The sequence below is a fragment of the Heliangelus exortis genome, chromosome 7 (assembly GCF_036169615.1).
Source record: "Heliangelus exortis chromosome 7, bHelExo1.hap1, whole genome shotgun sequence".
In the NCBI taxonomy this organism is placed as follows: Eukaryota; Metazoa; Chordata; class Aves; order Apodiformes; family Trochilidae; genus Heliangelus; species Heliangelus exortis.
In genome coordinates this window covers 32,369,462-32,397,335 of record NC_092428.1, presented here as the reverse complement: position 1 = coordinate 32,397,335, position 27,874 = coordinate 32,369,462, and the positions used below count along the sequence as shown (strand labels likewise).

General features: G+C 42.6%; 1 protein-coding gene across 1 annotated transcript in view; it reads left to right on the top strand.

Moving 5' to 3' along the window:
• The window catches only part of ADAM12 (ADAM metallopeptidase domain 12), a 170,460-nt gene that overhangs the window by 113,937 nt on the left and 28,649 nt on the right, over positions 1-27,874 (top strand). The window contains exons 7-12 of the mRNA XM_071749670.1: positions 4,007-4,072; positions 4,892-4,963; positions 6,745-6,914; positions 8,000-8,084; positions 10,811-10,959; positions 24,613-24,790. Coding sequence (XP_071605771.1) covers positions 4,007-4,072; positions 4,892-4,963; positions 6,745-6,914; positions 8,000-8,084; positions 10,811-10,959; positions 24,613-24,790 — 720 coding nt within the window. The remainder of the gene's footprint in view (positions 1-4,006; positions 4,073-4,891; positions 4,964-6,744; positions 6,915-7,999; positions 8,085-10,810; positions 10,960-24,612; positions 24,791-27,874) is intronic.

The following is a 27,874-nucleotide window of genomic DNA, read 5'->3' as shown; positions in this document are numbered from 1 at the left end:
AGAAAAGCTTATGATTTCATCTTAAAATATCAGATTTAGGTGTACTATAATAACAAGAATTTAAGACCCCATAAGAAGACTGAGCAATGTCTGGAAAAGCTCTTACCCACCCAAGAAGGAAGAGAACATGGTAGCTGTGATGCTTTGCTAATGTTAAGTTTTGAATCTTTACATTCTAGTAGGGAATTATCTTCTGCAGACAAAAAGAATTCTCACCATATTATTTTCTAGATGTGTTATTGTAATTGTGTCTGTGGAGGAAGAAATGCACTCAATCTGAAATGCATCTAGCTAATGGAATTTGCAGAAAATGAAATGAGCTAAAAATCAGGAAGAGGATGTATTGTAGCAAGTTGATATTGGATGAGGATGGTAGAAAAGTCTGCTTTAGATGTTCAGCAATTATACAGTGACACAAACCTACCCTCAGCATTTATTAAACATTACATGTTGGGATTTACACTTAGATGTACTACTAAGCCCTTGCATGAAGTTAATTGTTAAGAAAAGCAACCTAAATGGCATCCTATATGTTAGTTATGTAGTGGAATTAAGTTAGTTTACATTTTAGGAATATTAAATATTACATTTAATGCATCAGCATTTCCTACCCCACTTTCTGGGCTCAGCCTATTTCTGAAAATGTGCTGGGTGAAAGCATTGGAGAAAAGTGCTTTTCCCAGCTTGATTAAGGCTGCCCCAAATCTTTGTGACTTTTGACTGAAGTTCAGGGAGGCAATCAATGGAACTGAAATAAAAGATGTGGATGAAACCCAGCTGATACAATCAAAGCAATTTTACTCTTCCCCTCATGGTTCTCACATTCTGTTGCTGGCTTCAGCTCCGTGCCAGAATTCACCTGAAATATCAGAAAAATATTTTTGCTGCACTTCAGTGGACATAATTATCAAACCTGTCAACACTCACATAATATATGTAATGAGTATGTTGGCTGTGCTTCCAATGGATGGATTCTGAAAGGTGTCAAGTGTAATGTGTGGAGGGAATTTTCACATTTCAGCCTGAGTAAGTGATAAGGAGATACTGAATAAAGATGATGGTGAAGTATGGAGACATAAAGGATGCTCCACATTGCACTGGGTGGCAGAAATCAGCAGAAATCCAGTTTCAGGTTCAGGGTGTGATGAAAATTTCTGGTTTCTTGGCAGGGGCTGGGAGGAGCTTTTTATTTATTCTTTTCCCCTGACCCTTCACTCATCCACTTGCACTAAATTCTTGTAGGGCAGGGCTGAAAAGTGAGGTGAATGTATCACAAAATGGAACTATCCTTTGGCTTTGATTGAAATGCAGATAAATGGTGGGACAAAGAGTAGCCTCAGCTTCCCAGATCCAAAGAGGAGACTTCCAGGCACACCAGGAATGCAGCAGAGCTGTGCAGACACCTCCTGCCCCACCAGAACTGGGTCTCTAGGAACACTGAATCATTTCATCAGAACTCAGTGGGCCCTCAAATTGCAGCAGTGTTTGCCAGCTGTTGAGCTAGGATCCCAGGCAATGCCATCCTGTTGTGTGAGACAGACCTTGCAGTGGGGCTTTTTTTCTCTGTAGCCATCACAAAAAAAAGGCATTTTGGTGAAGCCCAGAGGAGGCAAGCGACCCACTTGGTGCAGCCAGGGAGGAAGAGAGAGGCTGGAGCAGTCATTGTGAATCCAAACCATGCACATTCCCAGGGAAAGGGGGGGCATGAGGAGGAGTAGCTACAGCAACTTGGTGATGGGATCAGGTGTGGTGGAAGCAGGGGGGGAAAGGCAGGAGTGAGGGGAGCAGAGCATCCTCTCTGCCCAGGTGTCTGTCTCTCCTGGCTCTGCTCTTGGCTTCCATTGGAATTCTGAAGGATTAACTCAGGCTGGGGGATGTGCACTGGTGCAGTTGGCTGGAGAAAGCAAGCTGCAAGAAGGCAGAATTAGGGGCAGTTTATGAATAAATATTGCACCCAAGGAGTGCACGTGGCCATTGGGCAAATGGCAGGCAGGGATTCATTATGCCAGGCAGTTGCCAGAGGCTCACATGGTTATTCCCTGCTAGCCAGTAGCTCTCAGGCTGAATCTCTCCAATCCAGGCAGTTTTAGTAAAAAATAAATAGACTGATGTATCAGAGCTCTTCTTGTAGCTTTTGTACCTGGATTTTCAGGTCTCATTTTTTACCCCTTGTTTGGGAAAAGACTGAAGGTACCTTGGGGAACATCTCTGATCAGGACCACATAATAAATTTCAGGTTTAATGTTGGACTTTTAGTGTCTGGGATATCAACTCCATCACAAACAACACCCACGTGGTGATTTCCCTTACGTGGCATCTCCCTCATGTCTGATACATTTTGCAGGGAGGCAAATCCAGCTCTGCCAGAGCACTGGAAATTCCACTGGGGTCTACTGAGACGTGGAATGCTTTTTGTATTGCATCTGCTGCTGTCCCCAGAGCAGCAGGAGGGGACATGCTGACTCCTTGGTGTCCCATGTCACCAGTCACTGCTGATGACCTGGGTGGGCACAGGCACCAAGTCTGGGCACACATCTTGACCCCATGATGATGACAGAGAACCCAAATACCAGGAGAAGTTGGAAGAATGTCTACCTGACCTCCTATTAAGTGTAAACCTGTGAAGTGTTTGTATCAGTGATGTTTAGTTCATTAATGGTGTCTTTTACTGCTTTCTCTCTTCATAAATACTGCCCAAATGGAGCTCAACTTTTTTTTTTTTCCAGTTACTGCCATTTGAAGGCTGTGTCACACTGTGAAATGTGAGTTTGAAAGTCAGAGTTTCTAAAGGTTACATCTGTCCCTTCCCCCTTAGCACCACGCTTGCAAAACACTCTTGCTCATTAATCTGCAGATAACAAAGAGGAACCCTTGGGTGATGAGAAGAAAACTTTGTGAAATTTGGCTGGCAGGTGACATCCAGGACTGTGGCTTTGCTTCCTAGGGGATCATGTGGTTATCCTTGGAATAGTTTGTGTTGGAAAGCTTGAGTCATACTTTAGGTTATAGGGCACCAGTTGAGTTCAAGACATCGTGGTCATTAATAGGTCATACATCTGCTTCAGCTCCTGAAGTTCTGGCATGGAGCTCAGATGCACTGCTGAGCTCTCTTTTCCCTAATTGTCTTATTCCAGAAAGAAGGGAGGGATGATGGAACAGATGCTCAGCTGCTGGAAATCACAGAGCATGTACAGGCATCAATAGGTCACTTGAGTTTAGGGGAGCAGAGGAGCTGAGGTGTGATCAGATCTATTGCAAATCATTTTTGTTTCTTCGGTGAGCTTTTTGCAACCAATTATTGTGATTTTCTTAGATATGCATTTAGAACTGCAAGAAGCATGACTGGCTGTTTTATATGAACACACATACAAAATTTAATGTGTGCCTTCTGTCTTTACAGCATTAGTTTGCTTCCTCAGACACTGACAGCTCATTTTGATTTTTTTTTTCCTGCAGTGTTTGTTCCCAGGTTTTCCTTCCTACATAATTTATCATTTGATTGCTTGATCTCTCCTCTGCTTCACTCAATGTCCCTTTATCTCTCATTTTTCTTAGTAGCCAGCTTGTCTGTTGCCTGAAATGTTTGCTGGAAGTCATCTCATCGTTGCTTTAAATGTACCTTGAAAATAGCAAAGGTCTTTCTGTGAGAGGTGATATTCTCCTGCGAGGGAAGATAACTCAAACATTTCACCTGCAGAAAACTGAAAGGAGGAGAGAGGCTTTGCACCACTTTCCTGCTTGCTGTGATCAAATCCTGGGCTTTCTTTTCCTGGAAGTCCCACATAGATTATTTCTGTGGTGATAGATCAAAGGGAAACCTCCATGAGGAAAAGAAATACAATAAAAATCTGTATGTAGTGAAATCTTTAGAAATCTGAGATGAGCATCTCCTCTGGTGAGCACTTTGTTGGTCTGAGGGGGAGCTGATTCCAAGGGTCACTTATTGCAAAAACAAAATACTATTTTCATCTTCCTTTTTTTTTTTTTTTTTTTTTTTTTTTGGCAGTACAAGAGGGAGACTCTGAAGACAATGAAGTACGTGGAGCTTGTTATCGTGGCAGATAATCGGGAGGTAAGAAAAGTTCTGGGAAGCAGGGCTGGGAAATGAGTAGCTCAGCACAGCTTCCATGATATTGCAGTTAATGTGCTTCAGACAGTGAGATGGTGGCTTCCAAAATAAAGTTTCTGCCCTCATGAGGGTAAAGCAAAGGAAGGGTCTGCTGAGCTAGGGGGATGCTCATTGCCAGTGTGGATGTTTTTTTGCAATACTCCATAAGGAATTTGATTCTCAAATAATTGGGAGATTTGGCAAACACGAAAAGACTGCCCAGGATGTCCTTGAAGTAGTGAAGTCTTTATGATAGTTTTCTCTGACTCTGCCCTTGGTGGGACCATCCCTGTCTGGAGGCCACTGTAGCATCCTGCACGTGCTTTTGAAGCAGCACTTCCCCATCACATTGCTGAGGCACAACTTCCCTTCCTGATGGTTTGCAAAGAAACCTTCAAAGCCAGTAACCAGCACTGGCTGTAGAAATGTTCTAGGGAGTTGAATGGCCATTCAAATCCTGATTTGAATTATTTTGATACTTGTATTTTTACTTTTTTATCCTCTTGAGCACTGCTAGTTAGGGAGTTATCTTCACTCTGCTGCAGAACAGCTGCAGAAGAGCTTTTTCTCTCACACAAAACATCATCCCCTGAAAGATCCCTATGTTAAATCTTTTTCTGAGAACCAAAATCCTGTCCCGTGAAGCCAAGAGGATCTGCTGTTATCCTTTGGTTGCTCTGTGTAAGCCCCAAACATCACCACACTGCTGGCAGAGTCACTGGGTGGTGGGGGGAAACTCTGTGGTCTTCGTGCTGCTGGTACATTGATCCTTTACATCCCAAGTTTCAGAGACAAGGCAAGGATGTGGAAAAAATTAAGCAGAGGCTGATAGAAATTGCAAACTATGTCGATAAGGTAAGAACATGAGCATTATTTCACTTTTTTTCCCAAACTGACTACGCTTTCTGAAGGATCTTGCCATGAAATCTCTTGTTTCTCCTACTAGTAAATTAAGAAAGCTTCTAAAGCTTCAAAATTATGCTCTCAGGAAAAGAAGAGCTTTTCTTAGAGCTTTATGGGTAAGAATAAGTCACATATTTCTAGTATTACCCTTCTATCTAGGGTCCATATCCCCATCATGCCCTCCCAGTGCATCCACCCTGCTCAGACCAGCAGCTTTCCCAATCCTTATGCACCCCCCATATCCAAGAGCTAACCCTGCTTATCCTAATCCTCCAGGATTTCAGATTGCTGCTTCCCTGCAATCAAGAAACCCAAAAAAATAAACCTCAGCCTTTCTTGTTCCCTTCACCATTCCAAGCTGTGAACTCTGCTCTGCTCTGAGCTCATGAACCACATCTGGGGTGCAAACATCTGTGGCTGCACTGTTCCAAAGGACATGGATAATGCAGCCCAAGGATTTTAGTAACCTGGGAAAAGGGTGGGGATAATCAGATAGGGAACATTCCATAGGGTAGAGATTATTTTGAGGAGGAATTTGAAGTCCTTTGTGGCATTAAGGGATGGTCCAATTGTAAGGGCAACAAGGGGCATGTGAAGACACAGTCAGGAAGATGCAGAGCCCAAAGAGGGTGGCAGAATTAAAAATATGAGGGGCTTCAGGTTGAGTGAGAGCAATAAGAAAGAGATGTACATTGGATTTTCTTGTATTTAAAGTAATTTCTTGACAATTAGCAAGAAAGGCTAAGAGTCCTGTATGGTGTTTTTTGAACAAATTCAGGTTTATTTTTCTTATGGCCAGAATGTATTAGGAGTCCAGTACTTAAATTACAACTGAAGGGAGTCTTAATTTAGCTGAGAACTGATCAAGTGATACTTCAAGCACAATAACTCAAGAAGAAGCATTCTTGATTACAAACAAGCTGCTGAAGACACCTCCACCTCTTCCATAATTGTCTTGCTGACTTATAGCTGGAGGACAGGTGGTTCTACGTTACCTGCTCAAAGTTAATTTTGCATGTTCTAATCTATTTGTGTTTCATGCTTAATTTATGCTCAGTGTTATCTAAAGGACTGCAATGCATACAAACAAGACAAAGATCTAGCACATGCTTTGCTCAGGCTGTCAGCCAAAGCTGGGCTTGATGGATTCTTGAAGCCTTCTTCCCATTAGTCTCCCATTAGAATTGTTCTCTCTGCTCCATCACTGATGCTGCTGTGGCTGCCCTCTTGTAGGGGATTTACCAGTGGGATACCAGTGGATGTAGCTCACAGTGCTAAGATCACTTGGTTTGCTCTGCTGGGAGCAAGAGTTGATGCCTCTGGCTAAATGTTCAGCTCCTCTTTGGAGCCTCTTTGTCTTGGATTGCTCTGGGGGATCTGCCATGGAGAGAGGCATCTGGCAGAGCACCAAGGGTGTGCAGAAAGGGGAGGACATGTGAAGGGAGTCGCAGTGTTTTGTCCTGAAGCAAGACACCAGAGGTGGGGATATCAAGAGGCAGGCAATCTCTGCATCTCTTTGGATGCCATCTGGGTATTCAGTCAGGTCAGAACTGTTTGCTGGATTTTTGGAAATGAGTCCTCAACAGGTGCTCATTTTGCCCTGGAGGAAGAGGTTATTTAAGCCTCTTCAGGAAAGGTACACGTGCACACCATGCTTCTCTTGAAATATTCTAATCCAAGGGGGTCTAAAATGAGTTGCAGACACGTTCCTATTTTTTTTTTTTTCTCATTAGTTCTATAGGCCACTAAATATTCGAGTAGCCCTGGTGGGAGTGGAAGTTTGGAATGACATGGATAAGTGCTCTATTTCTCAAGACCCTTTCACCAGCCTCCATGAGTTCCTGGACTGGAGAAAACTAAAATTACTACCTCGTAAACCCCACGACAATGCACAGCTGATAAGGTAGGCTTGACACCACTTTTAATATTGCCTGGGATTTCAGTGCTTTGGGAAAAGCTGTACTGAATTCTTCCCCAGCTGCTGAGCTGTTGGGAGGAACATCTGTGCTCCTCAGGGTTTTTTTCTTTCCCCTCTGCAAGCATCAAACATAAAAGGACTTTGCAGGGCTCTTCAGCAGGTGTTTGACATGAATTTCCTTCCACAGCTCTGCAATAGCCCTGTTACTTTTAGGTCCTTCCTGATTTCAGCTTGTGTAGAAGTGTAGGTATGGATTGAGCTGGTAAATACTTTAGGTGGGAATTTACAAATGGTCTCAATCTAAATTGTTACTGAAAAAGGCAAGTGGAGGGCCAAGGGGACACTATATGAAGCCTCTTTGCTGGTAGGAAAAAACTGAAAAATTAAATCTTGCACATCTTTTACCCTGCTGCTCTTTCCAGGATTAAAGGGATTCAGTAAACATGCTTAAAGTAAAAACACTCTTTAAAAAAAAAGGAAGAGAAACACCTCTTTCTTGAACCAAGCATCATTTTGATCAGCGAACTCTCCTTATACTACACAGATAAACACACCTGACATCTTAGTAATTCAAAGGAGCTCTTTACTCTTTATGTAGCTATTCTAACATTAACTGTGTAGGAACAGGGTGAGCCCTTCCAAACTGTCCCTCACAAGAAGTTTTATTACCCTCCATGTATAATACTTTATTTGGGAGGATTACATTCTAGGCCGTGTATTACAGCAAGCAGCATATAAAGGGAACTAAAATAAAAAAGCACTAAAATAACCCTTCTTTGAGCTAAAGACTTTATGTTTCTATTTCTATTCCTAGTTTCAGCCAGGGAGAAAAGAAAGGAAAGAAGGGTCCCCACAGGAAAGTGACCAAATGGGTCTTTCTCTTGGCAGGGATGGTGTCAGATGGGTGAGCTGGGTGCCTGACCCCTGCCTCTCATTGCTTCCCACCTGCAGACAGCTGACACCTTTGAAATGGGTCTTTCTTTTGGTTTGGGACTGACAGAAATCCCAGCCTGAAAAGTTTTGGGTGTATTTTGGCTCTGACTGGTGGTTCTGTGCTTCTCCTCCTGCAGTGGGGTGTATTTCCAAGGGACAACCATTGGCATGGCACCCATCATGAGCATGTGCACGGCAGAGCAGTCCGGAGGGGTGGTCATGGTAAGTGGTCCAAACCCTGCTTTTCTGCCTGCTCCCAGGGGTAGGGGACACCCTTGTCTTCCTCCAGTTTTAAAAGAAATTCAGAGAGGGAAGAGCAGGCATCAGAAGCTTTTGGTGGACCAAAACCATGATATTTTGATTTCACTGTGCTGGTTCTGTCACGCTGTAGCAAGGCCAAACCAAAGCTGACATTAAAGGAGGTCTTTGACACTTGGTTCAGTCTTTATCCTTCTGTTTCCAAAGACTGCCAACTGAATTCCTGGATTTAAAAGCAAAATATTGCTGCGTGGTTGTTAAAAACGTGGTGTTCTCACTCATGTCAAGCTTCTGTTGCCTTCAGTAGGAAATTAAGAGGCAAGGCTGGAACTGGGGCATTTACATTGCACTGAATGGCTTAAATGCAATAAAACTGTGATTTGGGAAACTTAATCCCTGCAGGTGAGGGAAACTGCATGGACAGTACCAGAATTGGGGGGTTTGCCTGTCCTGTAGCTGTAGGTGAGAGGATTTTTTTTTATTCTGCTGTTATCTGGTTCTCAGGGGATGGAAGCAGAGTTCAGCTGAAAGCAGCTGCATGTTTTGTGCAACAGCTTATAATGGCTTAGCAGTAGATGGTTTCTTATTCAGTGGTTGTGAAACTGTTGGGTAGTGACTTTTACTGCCTGGTGGAATAAATCAGTCACATTGCTATTCGTTTCTTTAGTCCTTGTGCTACTTAAATGGTCTCAGTATCAAATGGGACATGTCACTGTTTGTTTTGATAATCTTCATTTATGCTGTCTTCAAATAACCTCTTTTGCTGAGACATCACATTCCTTGTTTTAAAAACCCTCTCTAGAAACTGATAAAGTTGCATTCCAAGTGGATCTGAACAAGTAATGAGAACCTCATGGGCTGTAATGGTTGTTTGCTTATTCAGGACCCAAATTACATTTCAGATCATTTCTGGCTCTAGTTTGGGAGTGGACTGTGTGAATTCTTAGCTTATTTATTTATTTGTTTATTTATTTGCCAGCTTTAGAGGTATTCAAATAAATATGATCTCTCTTTATAAGAGAGACTGGAAAATGAAGAAAAACTGAGCTTGGCTTGTTGTCTGTCTGGGTAGTCCAAAGCTTAGGGGAGTTTCTGCCTTGACCTCATAACCTTGATTTCAAGGCATCACTCCAGTGTGCTGCTGGTAAATTATATGGAATTATAGTATTGTTTTCTTAATCTTCAGTCCTGGTTTGTTTTCCAGTTGAGCGAGAGGTTGTGCTCTTTTTATGACATGAGGTCAGGTTACATAGAATTACCTAAATATTTCATAAATTACTACAAATACAAAGATAAATCGTGAGTTGTATCTAGGTAAGACATCTCCAGATGTAGGTATTGTGCAGAAGTATAGGTTTTCTTCATTCTTACAGATTATTTTGCTGCTTAGCTTTACTTTTCTTTCCCTAGGACAGATTGTACAGCTTCTTTCAGTGAACAGGCAGCTGAGAATATAACTGCACACAAACTGCCTGCTGTGTTAGTCCCAAAATTTTAAAATTCAGGAAAAACTGAAACACCATCTTTTGTCAAAAGATAGAGCTCTTCTGAGTTTGCTCCAAATGCAGGAGTAGTTTCTTGTTTTCATCATGACTGTGTTCTCTTCTTGATTATTTTCTGTTTGAGAAATGCTTTACTAAAAATACCTTGACTCTACCCCAAGTCATGTATGGAGGGCTTCATCAACATACAGCAATTTTTTAGACAATTTTACCTTTCACATCATTTTTTTTTTTCCTGAAGTTTGACTTAGATAATACTAAATGTATTATGTAAACTGAATATATTCATATATGCTTTTAGAGCAGGCAGCTGTACATAGTAATTCCATTTACTGACTGATAAACAGTGGATCATGCATTTATATTACATGCTTATGCATTTTGGGAAAGCTTTCATATGGGTAGAGTGGAAGTTTTTTTCCCTCTAAGAAAATTATGGATGTGGAAAGGTCTCTTACTTGTACTTAAGCCAAAACATCAGTCAGATCAGCCTGTAATTAAGACAGTGCAGTGAATTTCTCAGCAACAATTGTCACAAAAATTGGCATTTAAACAAGGCTTAGTGTTAATATTTCAGTTTTGACACTCAGAACGTGTAGAATATTCACAGGTGTTAACAAGAGGCCATGGAAGATTTTGACTTGCTTTGTCCTTTCATTTTAAAGAGGTTTGCAAAGGGTGTTTGATCTTTTTTACAAAGCTTGTGAAATCTCAATTTTTTTAATATTAAAGAAACTCTCTGGTGAATGCTGAGCAGACCAAGGGAAGTTTCTTGCTTCATGAAGGGTCTTCTCATTTTTCCCTCATCACACTCATCCTCTCCCATGCACAGTTGCCCTTTTCCAACCCTCCCCATCTGGGGGACTGAGAAGTTCTGAGAGTCTGGGGGATTGATTGGGCAGGGGAATTTTAAGCCTTAAATTAAAAAATGGCCCAGACAATCAAAGCTGCCCCATCATCTCAAATAGCCAACGTGCTGGGGAAACTGGGGGGCTTGAAATTCCCACTCTGCACTTGGCATAGGTTGATTAATTAAAAATTGTGTCCATTTAACAACAGAGTAACTACAGCTGGGAAGTTTATAACACATTCCAAGGGACAGGCAGCAGGACCTTAGAGGGGGAATGTGTATTAGCATGGATTTTATGTTTTATTTTATATGTTTATATGTTGTGGGTTTTTTTCAAGGATCACTCAGAAAACCCTCTTGGTGCAGCAGTCACCCTGGCTCATGAACTGGGACACAATTTTGGAATGAACCATGACACCTTGGAGAGGGGCTGTAACTGCAAAGCATCCACTGACAAAGGGGGCTGCATCATGAACCCCTCCACTGGGTAAGTGAGGAACTGAGAGTGGAGAACTTTCTGTTTCATTTTGCACCTCGGTAACATTTAGCAAAAAATAAGGAAAGGAAATTTAGCAGGAAAAAAAAAAGGAAAACCTTTTCAACACCTGTCAGATCTCACAGTTACCCCCTTCAAGCTGAAACAACTCAACTTGTTATCTGAGCATGACAAGTACCATGGGACTTTTCCATATCCGTGCTACCAGGGTGAGAGACAAATGTTCCATAAGCAACTGGTGAATTTAAAAAGAAATAAAAACCCCAGACTGCATTGCTAGTGTTGAATCAGGGCTCCATCTTCTCTCAGTCAGAGTAGGAACTGAGCAGCATCCCAAGGCCAAGACTAAGATGGATGGGGAGGAAATAAAGCACAGGAGGAAATATATAACTATGAGACCCTCTGGAAGGGCTTTCCCTTGTGCAGAGGAGGTTTTTAGTTGTGCACAAACTTTTGCATTTTTGTTGTAAGCATGTAGCAGGATTAGCAGGGGAGCAAATCAAATCTGTGAGGTTGGGAGTGTCAGGGCTCTGCTGTGGCCACAGGGAGATCTTCCAAGAAGGGATAGAAGATGCTGCAGGAAATAAAGGCAGCAAACTCCTGATCCTCTCTCTGGGTCAGTGCTGAAGGGTTGCTGAGCTGGTGATACAGGCAGGATGCCACAGGAGAAGACTGGGGTTTGTGTAGACACAAAAAAGTACAGGCACCATGACCATGGGAATGAGTTGCAGCTTATTTCTCTGTATTTTCAAAGCACTGGAAGGAATGGAACAATTTAACAAATGGGTTCTCTGTGTCCATCTTCAGATGAGAACAGAGAAGATTAAATTGAAGTAAGAGAGAGATTTTCCAAAGCTCTCTGATGGGAAGTGGTGAGCTGGGCTGGGCTGTGCAGAAATGTTGCTGCCTCTGACTGGAAGCTGGTAGGAAGCAGCTGGATAAATGTCTGTCAGTGTCATGGAGGTACAGCTGGATTTGGGATTTGCCTTAGGGCAAGGGGATGGTCTGGATGATCTTCTGATGTCTCTTCCAGCTCCAGCTTTCTCTCTGTGTGCTTAAACTTCATCCGTTGCTTAAAAAATTTCCTCTGGGAATTGTGATCAGCTCGACCTCTTGCCTTCTCCAAGACAGCAAGTTTCTGGGAAAGGAGGAGAATGATCTGGGAGAGGCCAGGGAGTGTTGGGCAGGATTGCTCCCTGCTGGTCAGCCCAACAGCAGCCTTGGCCTTCCTTCAAAGAGAGGCTGTCACCCCCCTTCCAGGCAGGGGAAAAAGAAAAAAAAAAAAAAAAAAGAAAAAAAAAAGGGATTCTGGCCAAGGACCAAGCACAGCAAGTTAAGAGACAAACAAAGGGCAGTTGAGTGTGTGTGGAGGAGAAGAGGAGTGATTTCTACAGATTGGGAAGGAGAAAAAAATTGGCTTTTCTGAAACAATAGGCAGCAAATATCCATATGGAATTGCATTCTTGTAGCAAGTCAGGGCTGTCAAAATGAACTGACTGGAAACAGGGCTGTGAGTGATGCCATAGGTGGAAAGTAGTGGTCAGACAAAGCTGGGATCTGAGCTCCTGAAGGATGCAGGAAAAGTTTGGTCAGCTCAGCTGGGATGCTGGCTGGGCAACCAGTTACTCCACTTCTGGAGATAAGTGCAGGAGATGCTCTCAGGACAGAAATTTCAGGTTACTTTCTGACCTCATCCTCTGAGATTAAAAAGCTCTTCCCTTATTTTCTACTTTCTGCACCAGGGTCCCCTGTGGGTATCTGAAGCTGTCCTCTGGGCTGGGTTCTCCAGTCCAGGCTCTGGCATGGGCAGACCAAGGTAGATCTCAGCTTTTCAACACTCTTCCTGAACATTTTACCAAACTTTTTATGTACATCTTGTGCCTGAGGAAGAGTTGAGGCACTGGCAGAAGGGAGTAGGCTCTTTTGTTTGCAGTGATTATTGGTTCATAAATGGAAATTTTAACATCAGGCTTAAAGTCTTGGGCTTTACCTTCATACTGTGCTGTCAATCTGCAATAAGTATTCCAGGAGAATTCTTCAAGCCTTGAAGCAAAGTGCATTTTGCCAACTGAAAATTAACACTTTTGAATATTTACCCAGCATCTGACCAATTAGTGGTATTCCCTCTGAGCACCATTAGTCAAGGAGCACTGAAGAGTTTTTGGCTCTGGAAGTACATTTCCATTAAGGGAAGACCAAATGAATATTCCCTACCTGAAAAACATTCTTAGAATAAGAAAAAAACCCAAAGAGAATCCCAGGAAAGCCACTCAGCTTGCTCTCAGCATGCTCCCTGGGCTCTTGGAATTTCTGGTGGTTTAAAGTAAATTTAACATGTGCAAGACACACAAAAAAATAATCTTTGGCCTGAAGTTAGTGTAAAAAGTACAAACCCCTGAGAAGTCCTTGTCTGATCTCTAAAAAGAATAGGAAATATCTGGGTTATAACAGGAAGGTCTCTGTAAACTGAACTTTGGAGTCATTTGTGTGGTTGTGCAGGAAAGGGAAGGGTTTAAGGCTTTTTACTTACAAGTGATTTCATTAATTATTGCCATTTCTTTCAGTTCTTATGTTTCAGTCTTTGAAGAGGTCTTGGAAATTACTTCTTGGTGGAAAGAAAAAAATCTCCAGGGATCAGTGTGGAATTTAAACTCTCTTGGATCTATCCTTTAATGAGCTTCCTATAGCTTTTACTCTTGAAAGGTACCAGCAAGCTGTGTACCACTTGTGTGAGTTATAAATGCCTTAAAGAGCCACTACTTCAGCAAAATATCTTTTATATAGCATGGAATTAAGCCTATAAAACCCCAAACTTGTGGCATTCCAGTCATTTTTAGAGATTGGATTATCTACTCTGGAAATCACAACAGTCCCACTGTAGAAGTTTGGGGTTTTGCTGTAAAAATAGTATCAATAAGGAAATACTTCATACTCAGATGTTATTCCCTTTTTTATGTGTATTTTTTATTGATAATTCCTCCAGTACTTCTAGATTGTTCTGACCACAGACTGGTCCAAGTCAAAAAGAAGATTATAAGGAGTCTGAAAGAGATTTGCAAATCTTTTTACTGATATCACAATACCTCAAAACTAAGAGACTTGGGTGGGGCAGTGAGGCTGTTTCAGCATTTCTGGTTTTCCTAGTATCTCCCTGAAGTTTTCACTCTCAGGAGTGAAAATATTCTTCCTGACAACTGGAGAAATATGGAAGAGGTCTGGTGAAACCCAAGGAATTGGTTGAGATTTGCAATGAGAAGCAGAATTTAGCACAAAGCATGGAGTAAATCCTGCCAACGAGCAACACTTATTTATTTAGTAATTTTGAAAATGTGCTTTTTGTGTGCTCCTTCATCAAAATGGAGCAGAGGTATCTCTAGAGGGAGGTTGAAATTGGGTGAGTTCCCCCTGAGTAGTTGAAAGCTTAGGAGTTTATACCTGCTTGAAATTTTTTGCCTTAAGGGAAGCAAAATGTTTATAGTCAGCCTTCTGTAAACCCAAGGGCTGATACTTCCCCTCACCCACATCTCTGTGTCCTTGCCAGCAAGAGCCTCCTCTGGTTTATCTGTAGGGGACACACAACTCAGTTGTCACCAGGGCAGCCAAGCCACACTGTAAACATCTTCCTTCCCTCCAACAGAAAGTTCTCCTTGATGCTTTCCCTTTTTTCCCCCCTAGCTTGGATGTTAAGGAGAGCCCAGGAACCCCCTAAGGAGAGCTTGTTTTCCCACTTTCCTGCTGGTGCTGCCCCTCCTGTGCTCCCCATCCCTTTGCAGAGCCCTTGCTAGGATGTAAGCTTCTTGCCTTGGCTTCCTGCAGAAGCAGATGGCTCTTGCCAGGGTGATGTTAGCCCATGGCTAATGGACATGCCAGGCTGGCTCCCAGGGTAGAGCCATTTCTTTCATCTCCCTTTTCACTTCCCTGGCCAGGCAGGTTTTCACTGTGCCCCAGGGAAGGGCTGCTCTGTGCTCTCTCCTCCAATTCCCTTTGCACCTGCCTATGGTAAAAAAATTTTCTCCAGGTTTATCCTACTGCCCACACCCCCTTTCTTTTCCTGTCTGGGGAAGGTGTCAGATGAAATCCCTCCTGATGCACCCACACCATCAAATATGGATTTGGGTGAGGAACTGGCTGGGGTAACTGTGAGCAATGGATTGGGTTGGGGTGAGGAGATGCTCAGCAGCTTCTCCTGCCTTCAGCCCCATCTGGGGGAGCAGCACCCCAGCATTACAGGGTTTTACCCAGCTGCTGATGTCCTTAGGGGCTGCTGAAGGTCTGTTCTTCCCTCCTGTATCAGCCACTGCCATTAATGAGCTGTAGGATTGCACATCAGAAGAGAACGAGTAAGAGTGATGCAGATTTTATAATGCATAAATAAATATTTGCATGATGAATGGGTGGCTGGTGTCTCCTGGAGAAGTGTATTGCTGAGTAGGGTTGGCTCTCAAAGGTTTTGGCTCTTTGCTCTTGCGTGATGTTTGGTTTTAGACTGCCATAGGAAAAAAAATTATATTTAACTGCATTATAAAGATGTGGTTAAATAAATAAAACCTATTTAAAAACTCTTAAGGATGAGTTGGGGAAGTACTAGTCATATGTGTCATTTCCTTCAGCCAGTATCAATTTCAGTCCTATTTCTGCTGTTTGAAAAACGATCTGAAGGAAGCAGGATGTCAGGTCACCTTGATTTTGGTAATTCCAACTCTGACCTGGGGTCTGCAGAACAGGGCTATGGAAACAAATAACCTCCAGGGATTTCCAGCTCTACAGCAGACACTCAGGTGTGCCATGAAAACAGCAGCTTGGCTCTGGTACCAAACCAACGTGAAGTGAAAACCACTTATCCCAATAACTCACAGAAAAAAAAAAAAAAAATTAAAAAAAAAAAAAAAAAAAAAAAAAAAAATGGGGCCAAAAGGTCACACTAGAAATGGGACAGAAATCAGAAACCCAGCGTGGGAAAGGATACTTTCATTTGCTGACTGGTTTTCTTTTCTTCTTTCTAGACATCTCACAGCATCTTGTAGCTGCAGAGCTGTTAAACATTAGATAACCAGAGCATTAGTGGTGAGCAGAGGATTTCCTGACCCCTCACAGCTTGTGCTCAGCTCTTCAGCCCTCACTTTGCATTTTTCGGTCTGGCAGCTCAGAGACATTAAACTGTGGAGTCAGCAGAACTATCTGGAATTACCTCTGGTCCAATTTGAAGAAAATGAAATTATCTTTAAGATGTAAACAGTTTCTAATTAAACTCTGGAGCTGTTTATGTTTCCCAACCAGTCTGAGCTGAGCTCTGCACAAAGACAGACTTCTTCATTGTCTTTTTCTTTTTTTAATAAACTTGATATACTGATGTAATAAATTGCTGGTGACACAGCTAGGTCTGCTGTGCCAGCAGTGCAACTGCTTTTTTTTTTTTTTAAGAAAAAAAAAACCTTAAGCAACATATTCCTGAGTAATTTAGCACATTGCATTCTGGTCCTTCCTTTAGTAGGAAACAGCCACGAGATTACAGAATAGATTTATGTCAGTCACTTAACTCCAAGTAGCCTCATGCCTGCAGTGCATTTGGCATTCCTCTTTGTTAATAATTTCCATACATTACAGATATATTTAATTGCTGTAGTAAATAAGAGCTGCACTGAGGAGTTGGTGGCGTTCACTGAAATCCATTCCACGTCTCCCAGTCCTTTGCAGGTTGGGGTCCCTGTTAGCAATTAGCACACAGAGCCAGAGGGGGAGAAAAGGTCTTTTAAAAAAAGATAATAATAAAAGAGATTTCGCTTTTTAATTTAATTTTTAATTTGAATTTACTTTAGGCTTTTACATTTCAATAGAGGTGCCACGAGAAATGAAAATATTTGGCTTTTCGGGTGTTTTCTGGAGGAGAACTCACAGAGATTTACAGCGTGCACTTTTCTGGAAGTGAAGCTGACAAGGAGAGGGGTTACATCTCCAATGAAAACACATTTTACTTCGGGTGTGATTATTTATGGCAGATACTTAAGGACAAGTTGTGTTTGCTGCTATGTGATGTATCCAGCCTGGGTACAGTTTTACCAGCTTGGATGCTGGTGTGTGAGAGCTCAGCTGTGCTTTCTCTTCTTGGTGTAATATCCATAGAAAATACAGCTCTGTCAGGGACATTTTTCTCCTGCTGTTGCCATGACCCATGAGAACAAATCATATAAAGACATTTCCCTTTATCTTTGCTTTCTGTTTCATAAAAAAAACCCCAAAACTCAAACCCAACTTTTCAACCTGCAGGGATGAAGCTGTAGTGCCATGCACAGAGAGCTGAGCACACAGTGTCCACTTTTAATTGGTGTTAATGAATTCCAAATCCCCAGAGTAGAAATGGAAACATACCTTAAAGGGCATACTCTCAAAGGTCACATGAATGCTTCTTTTTTGACCATGTATTGTAGGTCCTGAAGCACTTTCTGGAATTGATGTTGACTTGGAATCACTGATTCACTGATTCACTGTAATTAAACGATGCCTCCAGCTGCATTTGCCACAGTTGTCATGGGAATCACAGAGTCTTTTGTGCCTGGGATAGATGTGCAAAATGTTTAAAATTCAGAGAGGGAAGTTGGCCATTTTACCCAACAATTGCTTTCCTGCAAAGTCATTCTTTTTCTTTTCTGCTGTCAAAGCCTATTAGAAATTCCAGGACACATTTACTGTGGGGTTCTTGTGCAGACATGCAGGTAGGCTCCATTTCAGCTTTTTAAAACTGAATGGCACAGCCCCACAGGTGAAAGGAAGATAAGCAAGAACCTATTTTAGTGTAAAGTCACTGAAAATAAAGAGATGAAATAACTTTGGTGTCCTAGGGATCCCTTTCTGGCTTCTTCTGGCTTAGCATGGAAATTGGCTTCATCTTTGTCATTGATCTTCTCCTGGCAGCTGACCAGCTGAAATGTGAAATCCAGGCTCCCTCCAAATTGATAGGAAAGCTCTGTGGACTTCAATAAGGCCAGGATTTCATCAGGATGCCCATGGATTCCTTTAGTTTTCTCAGGAGCCTTTTATACCTGGGAGTGAAAGCTTTAATTTGCTCACCTAAGGATCCCTAAGTCTTAGATCATGGCTGGATCCATTCTGTCCTCACAGCTTGGAATAACAGGAAATATGAAAGGTTGGTACTAATTAGTTTATTTTCTTTGTTCAAGTTGTGGAAAAGGGAAACTAGAAAAAAAATGATTCATTATTATCTTATATTTAGGATTTAATTTAGTTAAAAGAATTCCTCTCCCATTTGTCTGAGGTGATTTATGGGATATGGGGTGCTGGGGTTTTTTTCAGTGCTTATCTTGTGTGCACGCTGGGAAAGTGGAAAGGCTGGGGGAATGCAGTCTGGTTTCTAGCACTGTTATGCCTCACTTGGAGGCATAACACATAACTTCTGGATTTTCTAAGGGGAAAACAAAAGAGAGAGAGAAAAGGGAGAAAAGAAGGAGCCATGATGCTGCTGGCAAATCTTGGCGTCCTGATTTATTAAGAGACTAAGTAGGACAGATGTTAAATGAAGAAGGGAAATCAATATGAACCTGTCCCTCAGGTAAATGTTCTTCCCAGCTTTTTGCAGGGCTCAGCCATTTTTCTTTAGCACCCAGGTCTCACCATTCATTCCCCTGAATGCTTCTGCTATGCTCACCCCAGTGGGAAGCCTCTTCCCATGCTTTGTCCAGAGAGCTGCTTCCCAAATCTCTCCTCTCTGGCCTGGGCTCCTCTGTGGAGAGTTTATCCCTCATTGGGATCCTCTTCCCTGAATTTGGTGCAGTTTGATTTGCTCACCTGATGTCCTCACCCAAACCCATCTGCTGAGACCAAGTGTCCAGAGTGTACAGGTTTCACACCAAGCTGGTCACACCAGTCCCACCAGCTGGGACAGTGACCAAGTCTGCTCCTTTTGTTCTTCAGGATGCAGCATGTCATGAGGGGTGTTTAGGATACTCAGGACAGGAGCTTGTAATTGAAAAAGGGAAAATGTCCATAAATAACTATGTTGGGTTGATTTTTCTATACTACAATCCAGGTTTGATATTCCCTTTTGTTTGCTCTTCTTTGGTTTCTGAAAAATTATTTGCTGCTTCTCCCTCACCCAAGCACTCTCAAGTGAGTGCTCCTCCAGTTTCCCAAATGGAAAGAACAATTCCACAGTTCTTCAAAGGAGGAAATCAGAATGTAAGGGCCTAAACCAAAAGCTGAGTGTAAAATCACACTGGGTACCAAATCCAGTGTCCCCACCACACCAGGCTGCCCACCCAAACCAAGTCCAACACTGCCTTTTGTCTGAGCAGGAATCAGCAGCAATCTGATCTTCAGGGAGGTGTTTTGAGCCACAGGGTGGATCGTTTTTATTTGCTTGTCCTGTGCTGAGGATGTTGTGTTCTGGGTGACCAATTTCACCTTGGTTGGGCTTCTTGTCTGGAGTTTCTTCCCTTGCTGGCAGCACAGTTCTGCTGCCTTGCTTCTCCTTAGCCTGGGACCAGACCTGCCTTCTTCATCCCTCCTTCTGCTCTCTGTTGCTTTTTTTTTTTTTTTTTCTTCCCTTTTACTGTAGTCAGCATTGGATTAACCTCAAAATTCTAAGTCATAGATTGTGAAACCTGAACTCCCAGCAATCCAGCAAATTTTTATTAATGAGGTAGCGGTCTAAAAGGAAACAGAGCAAAAGATGGGCCAGAGGCAAATTCAAGCTGATTAGAGCTACTTTCCTTGGCTGTCTGGTTTCCAACAGGAAGAGCAGTTGTCTGAGTTCAATTCCCAGAGAGCTTTTGCAATGCAGATAACTCCAGCATCCAGTCAAGAATCCTGTCAGGGTTGATAAATGGGGTTAGCATTGCTTCACCCCCCAGTGCAGGCAGCAAAGTCCCAACAGGCTTCTCCACCAGAACCACCTCCTCTGCCCACACATTCATCAAAGGAAAAGTAAGTGCTAATCATGTTTTATTTGGCAATTTGGTGGCTGCAGAAACATCAAGCCATGATGGTGTAGACTGGGTAAAGCCATGAAGTGGTGTTCCTTTGCAGAAAGTGTTTTCCTGACCCATCTGGCTGTTTGTTTCACTGATGCTCTCTGCCCTGAAGCCCCCATGCAGGATCCTCTGGCTTCTTGAGTATCTCAGGTGGTTAAATTTTCACCTTCAGTGTAATGGAAGAGGTGAAGCCTCAGCTGGGGCTATGACAACCCAATCTAGACACCTGAAGTGAGATGATTTTTGAATGTATCCTGGGGCTAAATAGAAATGAACCTGAAGCATTAGTGTGTGAAGTTTCAGCATTTATTGGGAAGATTTCCTTGTCAATAACCCTGGAAATTTCCTTGGAGCTCAACAAGCCATTGCCACTGCCCCTCAATTAAATTAACCACTAGTGGGACATAGTCATGGTTGTGTGTTTGGAAGAGTAAAAAACTACCCTGGAGTGAACATGGCAAAAACTGTGGGAGAAATCTAAGCCTGTTTTTAAATCACTGACCATGAACTTAGAGAGCAACGGTTTTGATGTCATGTGTAACTGCATGGCCCAATTCCATGCTCTACTTTAGTGATGCTCTAGGGATTAAAACTCTAAAAGATGAGCAAGAGAGTGAAAAATAGGCTAGAAAAACAAGTGAGTTGTCAGACAGCTACTGCCTTTTGAAGCAAACATCCTGTTTCAATACTTTCTATAAAACCACTCTACATTTTTAGCTCAATCCCCCCAGCACTGCTGAAATGGTGTCCCCCATCACTTCTGGGAGCAGTGTCTTGTCTGAAGCTCTAATATGTGGTATTTTCGAGGGTGTACACATCTTCAAGGAGTCCAAAGAGTCCTCTGCTTTGCCTTCTTGTCCCAAATTTCCTGGCTGGTTACCATTTGCAAAAGGGTTGGCTGGGAGAGAACCTGCAGATACCTTTTGGGATCTACTTGAGAACAGCACTTCTGGTTTTCTCCCTCAAAAGTTACTTACAAATGAAGAGATTATTTAAATAATAGATTAAGAAGCCTTTCCATATAATGTCACTTATCTAATTTGAAGCAGTTGCTATCCCTGCATGAGGCATAGGGAATATTGTGGGATGGTGACAGAACTCAACACAGGAAGGCCTCTGTAGCATTTGAACACCTCTCAATAGCAAAGAAAAAAAAGGGATTATATCTTCTGCTTTATTACCTAATTTGGTGAGGTTCTTTATGCTTACCAACTCATTAACATACACCCTGTACAGAATATCTGAAGTGTCAGACAATGTCATCTTAAAGCAAATTCAGTTTCATTCTGGTAGGCTCATATCTGTCAGAAGACCATAAAAAGTTATTTTGAAGAGGTGGAGAAGGCTGAAACCAAGAAAGATGTTTTTTAAGTGGGAGAGAATGATGTCAATTAGCTCAGGAGTTAAAGGAGGCTGGGAATTTGTCATGACCATTACTTTGCCATTTTTCACAAGCTCCAGATTCACTCCATCATCATGTCCTGTGCTCCTGAGATCTGCTCCCTATGGCTTCCCTTCCCATCTGCCAGGGCTTTCTGATGAAATAGCTTCAAAATGTCAAGGACAGCCAAAAGGTAGCCTAAAATCACAATGATCAGATGCTGGGGCTGTTACATAGGATTCCTTTTTTTTTTTTTTTTTTTTTTTTTTTTTTCCAATCAAAAAATGGTTTTGTGTCAGGGCATGGTTTTATGGTTTTGTGTCAGGGCATCACAGGATTAAAGATCAATGATGTTTCTAATGAAATCCTAACCATGTGGGGTATTCCCTTGCATGGAGTGGTTACCCCTCAGTTGCTCTCTGCTCCCACTCATTGGGTTTGCTTCATTTTCAGTGGACTGGGTAAAGAAAAAGCATTTTCAGACAATGTCATCAAGTAACATGTGCTGCACTGATGTCAGCTGAGGAAATGGGCGTCAAGAGCAGGAAAAGGCAGAAGATGAATGGATCTCATAGCTCAAAATAGGAAACAGCTTGAAGTTCCTCTGGGGGGAAACAGAAACCTCATTCATTACCAATGACATTATTTCACCTCTGGTAGAGAGTAAGGATTCTGTTCTCCTGGTGATGGACAGAAAGAGCTCACATTCCTGCAAACGAAGCTGAGCATTTTTTGGGTACAAAGGAACAGCTTTAGAATATCCATGGTTTTGACTGGCGAGCTGTTCCCATGCTCCGTGTGTAGCTGAGACATATGGCCCAGGGAAAAGTGCATTATTTGTGTTCCCAAATTGATTTCAGTCTGTGCAAGGTCTCTGTGTCTCCCTGTCTGCCTCACAGTGGATAGCAAAGGAAATCTGTCACGGAAGTGAAGGATCTTGCCTGAATGCTGCACTTTTCATTTATTCACACTTTGATGTAAGGCTCATGTCTGATCAAGCACTTAGGTATGTTTTGCAGGATTTATCAGTCAGGTCAGTCTGGATTTCTTGCTTTTTTTCCTGATCTGACAGCAGTGTAAATCCATCTACTTCTTCAGAGTCATGGTCAAAAAATTTTGTGGAGTTTTGTTGTTTTTTTTTTTCTCTAATCAAACCAAGTGCTGAAAAGGAATTTGTCATGTCCTTTTAAGAACATCTCTGATTGCTCAATATAAAATGGTCAGTAGGAGGTTTCCCAAGTGCCTTTATTTTCTGTTCCATTACTCATGTACCTTCCCTGTTCTCCCTTGGGGCTCAGAGCTGCTGTGAGCAGCCTGCCTCCTACCTCTTGCTATTCTGAAATTTATTTCTCTTAGACTCTGTCATCTTGCCTGAGCATTGATATTTTCCATAATATCCAGGTTTTTAAACGGTGAGATGCCTATTAACTTTCTGAAGTCATATGTCAGTGAACCACAGAACTGTTTAATTTAACTACCTGAGCCCTGTAGTGATGCACAGAAATTATTTTCTTCTTCAGAGCCATGTGTATCTTCTTTTCCAAAGAGCTGGCTGTTTCACTGCAAAAGAGGTAGTTTCAAATAGGCACAAAATAAATTCAGTCCAGTAAAGTACCATAACCTTTCTAGAAGATCCTAATTAACCTCTTTATGTCAGCAGAACCAGCTCTATTGCTTTTGTAATTGTCAAACATTTCTTTTTGTTAGTGAAATAATCCCTTTCTGATACCCATAGGCACCATTGCCCACAAAGGAAGCTTTTCATTTCAGGATTTTAGAAACAACAGTGGCTTCATTGAGGTCTGAAGCTCAGCAGTGCAGAATTTTCATCTTTTATCTATCTCACTTGCCTGGAAAAATTGTCCCCTAACACGTGAGGGACAGAAGGCCCATGGTGACCAAAGCCCAGGGTGGCTCCTTGTGCTGAATTTTACTGCTGGACCAAAATCTGGCAGTGACCAGGGCACCAAATTTTAAGGAAAATGATGTTTGGTGACCTGGTTGTGCTCCAGGCTTGATGTAACCATGGGCACATCCCAGTGCTGAGAGGGGACAAGGAGACTTCAGGATGGGACCCTGATGGCCAGGTCCATCTGCCCCTCCCTGGGAATTAAACTCAGTGAGAATGGAATTCAGTCCTCCAACAGGAAAGCTAAAATCCCCTGGTGGTATTTGTGCTGCATTTTGGTAACATTGCCCATGTGTTTTGAAAAAGAAACCAAAGGTGTTATGTGCCTGCCTGGCAGGGACAAATCCTGCTCCTTGTGCTGCATGGGGATTTCTGTAGGGTCTTTACAATCGTCCTCATCTAAAAACTGTATTGGCTTTAATCAAGCAGTTCTTAAGCTTGACTTTGATGAATTGCAGGAGCAGGTTCTTGTCAAGTAGCTTGGGGGGTTTCTTTTGGTTTTGTTTGTTTGTTTCGTTTTGGGGTTTTTTTTGTTGGTTGGTTTTTGGGGTTTTTTTGGGTCTTTTGTTTGGTTGGTTTGGTTTGGGTTTGGGTTGGGTTTTGGTTTTTTTTTTTCTTTTTTTTTTTTCCTGGAGAGAGCAGGATGTTTTCCATGCTGCAGAGCAAGGTGAATGAACTTGCTATTTGAGGCTGAATTTTCCAAGAAGGATTAGAGAGGTTTGCAATCCTGTAAGTGAGGGAATCCTCCTTGCAAGCCCAGTATTTCTTTAGGCTTATGATCAAAATTTGCTCAGTCACTACCTATGCAAAAGAGGGATTCATGGAACCATCACAGAGCCTTTGGATGGTTTGGGTTGGGTTGGAAGGGACCTTAAAGCTCATCCAGTGCCACCCCTGCCATGGGCAGGGACCCCTCCCACAGCCCAGGGTGCTCCAAGCCCCATCCAACCTGGGCTGAGACACTGCCAGGGATGGGGCAGCCACAGCTTCTCTGGGAAACCTGGCACAGGGGCTCAGCACCCTCACAACAAAGAATTTTTTCCTAATACCTAACCTAGATCTCCCTTCTTCCAGTTTAAAGTCATTCCAAATGGGAACACTTCCAACCCTTAACAGCAGCTCCAAAGACAAGTGAAAAGGGTAGAAAATTCCTCACTCATAGTCAAAAATTAGGAAGTATCTTGGGCACAATTTCATGGGGAATTGCTGCCTGTCAGGCCTATGCTAAAGGGTTAAAAAAAAAAAAAAATGAACACAGTTTTCTTGTTAGTGCACAGATGTGCTGAAAGGTCACCAGCTTGACAGGAGAGAGATGTTTTCATCTGATAATGCTCCCTCTGTTCTTTTGTCTCCATGTGTTTCTCTTCTAGCTATCCATTTCCCATGGTATTCAGTAGCTGCAGTAGAAAGGACCTGGAAAACAGCCTGGAAAAAGGAGTGGGAATGTGTCTTTTCAACTTGCCTGAAGTCAAGGAGTCCTTTGGTGGGCAGAAGTGTGGGAATGGCTACGTGGAAGATGGGGAGGAGTGCGACTGCGGGGAGCCCGATGTAAGAGCCCGCCCGGGAATCGCTGCTCACCTCCTCCTGCCCACAGGTTTTTACCAGTAAAGAGAAAATCAGAATTGCTTTGGGATGCTCAACGCTGCTTGGTGTAGAACAAAACTCTCCCTTCACAGCTTCTTTTAGCAGCTTAAACCTCCCAGTCCTCAGAAAGGTGGGGAGTTTCTGCTTGACTTGCGTTTGGGTTGCGGAGGTTCGGGCAGGGCTTGAGTTAAGAGAGTGTTGGGTTCTCCAGGAGAGAACAAACCCTCTCAGGACTTGTCCAACAGGCTGTCATGTTCCTGACAACAGGAATTCCTTTAAATGATAGATAACTAGCTAAACTCCAAAGAATTTTTTTAACACTGCTGAAATTTCTCAAGATACCCTGCGTTAATTGAGGGTTTATTTCCATGTATGAGAAGCCATTCATGTATGTATATAAATATAAATATATAAATATGTAGATATGTAAATGCATAAGTATATAATTTAGACCTAAATCTAGATCTAAATCTAGACCCAAAGCTAAATCTAAATCTAGACCTAAATCTAAATATAAATAGTTGTGTAACATTGCCCAGGTATTTTTTCACTGCTTTGGTTTTCAGGCACAAGGCCTTTCCTTTCTTCACTACCAGATTTTTTTTTTTTTTTGCTGCTAGTAATACCTTACTAACAGAAATCACCTTTACTGCCTCCCAAACAGATTGCTGCCACTTCAAAGATTATTCCATTTGGCTTAGTGACAGTGTCAAGAGGACTGCCCAGATCAGGAGGAGATAGGCAAAACCTGGGGGTCAAATAATACCCAAGCCAACATCGTTATCCCTTTGGCTTCCCCTGCTCATCAGCTCTGTTGAACTTCTCTCAGATTATCTGAATTCAATACGTCAGCAGATGAGAGTTTGTTTCCTGTGATAAATAGGGTTCTGCAGACAAAATAGATGGGGGCAGTTAAAAGAGCAAGATCTTGCTGCATCCTGTCTGAGCAGGGGACTGGATTTACACCAGCCATAAGGCTTTCCTGACAGTTCACTCATTCTTCAGGGTAACAAGGTTGGAGGAAGCAGCCTTATCTTCTTGTTTAAAGACAATAGAATGCAAGCAGCTTGCAAATGTCTCTCTAACCCAGTTATCTTTCTCATTTTCACTTTTGAATGTTAGCAATACCTTTTCAAGTCAAAGCCACTCAGCGCTGGCAAGCACTGACTTGATTTGCCTCTTATTTCTATGGTTTGCCTTTTTAATTCTATTGGAAAACTGCAGCTTGGGCTCAGCAAAGTTAATTTGGAATTTACTTCTTTAGTCTGAGTGGTACCAGAAAAGCCATTAAATTAGCCACTAATTCACTGCCCAGACATTCTGTCAGCAGTGCTGCAATATTTTATTGGCATGGGAAGCTGCACAGTAACATGGTCAGGGTGTATTTTCTCAGGGAGCAGAGTTAAGCATCAATCTGAATATTGCAGATGTAGGTGGTTGGTTAGGGATGTTTTGCCTTTAAGGAAACTATTAGATCTCCCACCCTTCAGACAAGTCTGGAAACACTAATGCAGGTTTCACCACTTCTATCCACACCTCAGGAGCATCAGAACATCTTCTGGAGGATGATGGGTGCTTGGCACCATGAGCCAAGAGGATAAGACCTGACCAAGGGTGATATTACCAACCAAGCTCTGGCTTGATTTTGGATTTTATTATCAAAAATGTCTGACAAGCTACAGTGTCTCTGGAAGGAGGGTTGATGCAGGTTACATGTGGGAAGATAGAAGAAGGAAAAATGAGAAAGAAATCCATGGTCCCTGAGAAAGGAAAGGGGACAAATGTGACCAATTCTGCAATGGGGTGGAAGGGGGATGAAAAAACTACAAATAGATAAATCAGAAGTCAGGCAAATTGCTTGAAAATTTAATTAAGAGCTAGTGCCTGAGTGGCTGTGAGATTCCAGGACAAGGATACAGCTTTTGGGCCAAGAAATCTTGTCCTACAACCCTACCAGAGTGTCTGGGGGACTTAACAAGTAAATGGGGAGGGACAATGCCATTCTTGCAGCCTGTTAGGAGTTCAGGGAGGCTGCAGACCCAAGGCTTCCCCCAAAGCCTCTTTAGGAGACTCAGCAGCAGTAGGATGAGAGAATATTGCACGGGTAAAAATGGAGTTAAATGATAGGAAATACAACCAGGTATAAATCATCCATTTTATGCAGTGGAAAGAGATCTGCTGTGATGTATCCATGAAATGTGTCCTAGGCACTACACAGTTCTGCATGTCCATAAACAACCTGGGAAGAGGAACAGTCTTGAGTTTGCTGATAATATTGGGATGGTGGAGAGGAAAACTGGCTGTGAAGAACTGCAGAGGAACCCTCTGAGACAGCTGGGCTGGGCATTAAGCTGAAAAATGGGCTTCAGTAGGGAGTGAGGCACATTCCAAACATCACATACAAGGTGATGGACTCTGAGCTAACTCTGGCCATAGAGGAACAAGACTTCATATGACAATAAATAATCTTATGAAAACGTCAGATCAGTGCTTGAGAGTGGTCTAAAAGGTAAATAGGCTGTTAGAAATTACTGGGGGAAAAATAGGAAACCAAAACAAAGCACCAGGAGACCTCCATAAACCTGCGGCATCCCAGCCCGGGTGTGCAGCTTGGTCCTGCCCCTTCCCAAACTGATGGAGGATGAAGCAGGATGGAAAGGGCTGGAAGAAAAGCAATAAGGAGGTAAAAGGTTTTTGAAGAGCTCTGGTTGGAGAAGAAGAGAATGAAGGGAAATGCAGCAGATGGAGAAAAAAGTGTGAGAGAGCTGGAAAGAGGGATTGGCCTCCACAGGGATGGTGCAGGTGAAGTCAGGAAATGGCAGGGTGCAAACAGGCAGAAGGAGCTGCTCCCCAGACCGTGATGATTCCTTCTGGGTTCCTTTCCACTGAGTGTGACAGGTGCTAAAAATGCTGCTGGAGCCAAGGGAGAGGCAGGAGACTGGAAAGGTATCACATTGTGTGTTTGTTCAGTCTCATCTTTGAGATTACCCAGGGGGACACAAGGCTGGATGGGGTCTGGGCTGACCCAGACTTGTCCATCTTGTGTCC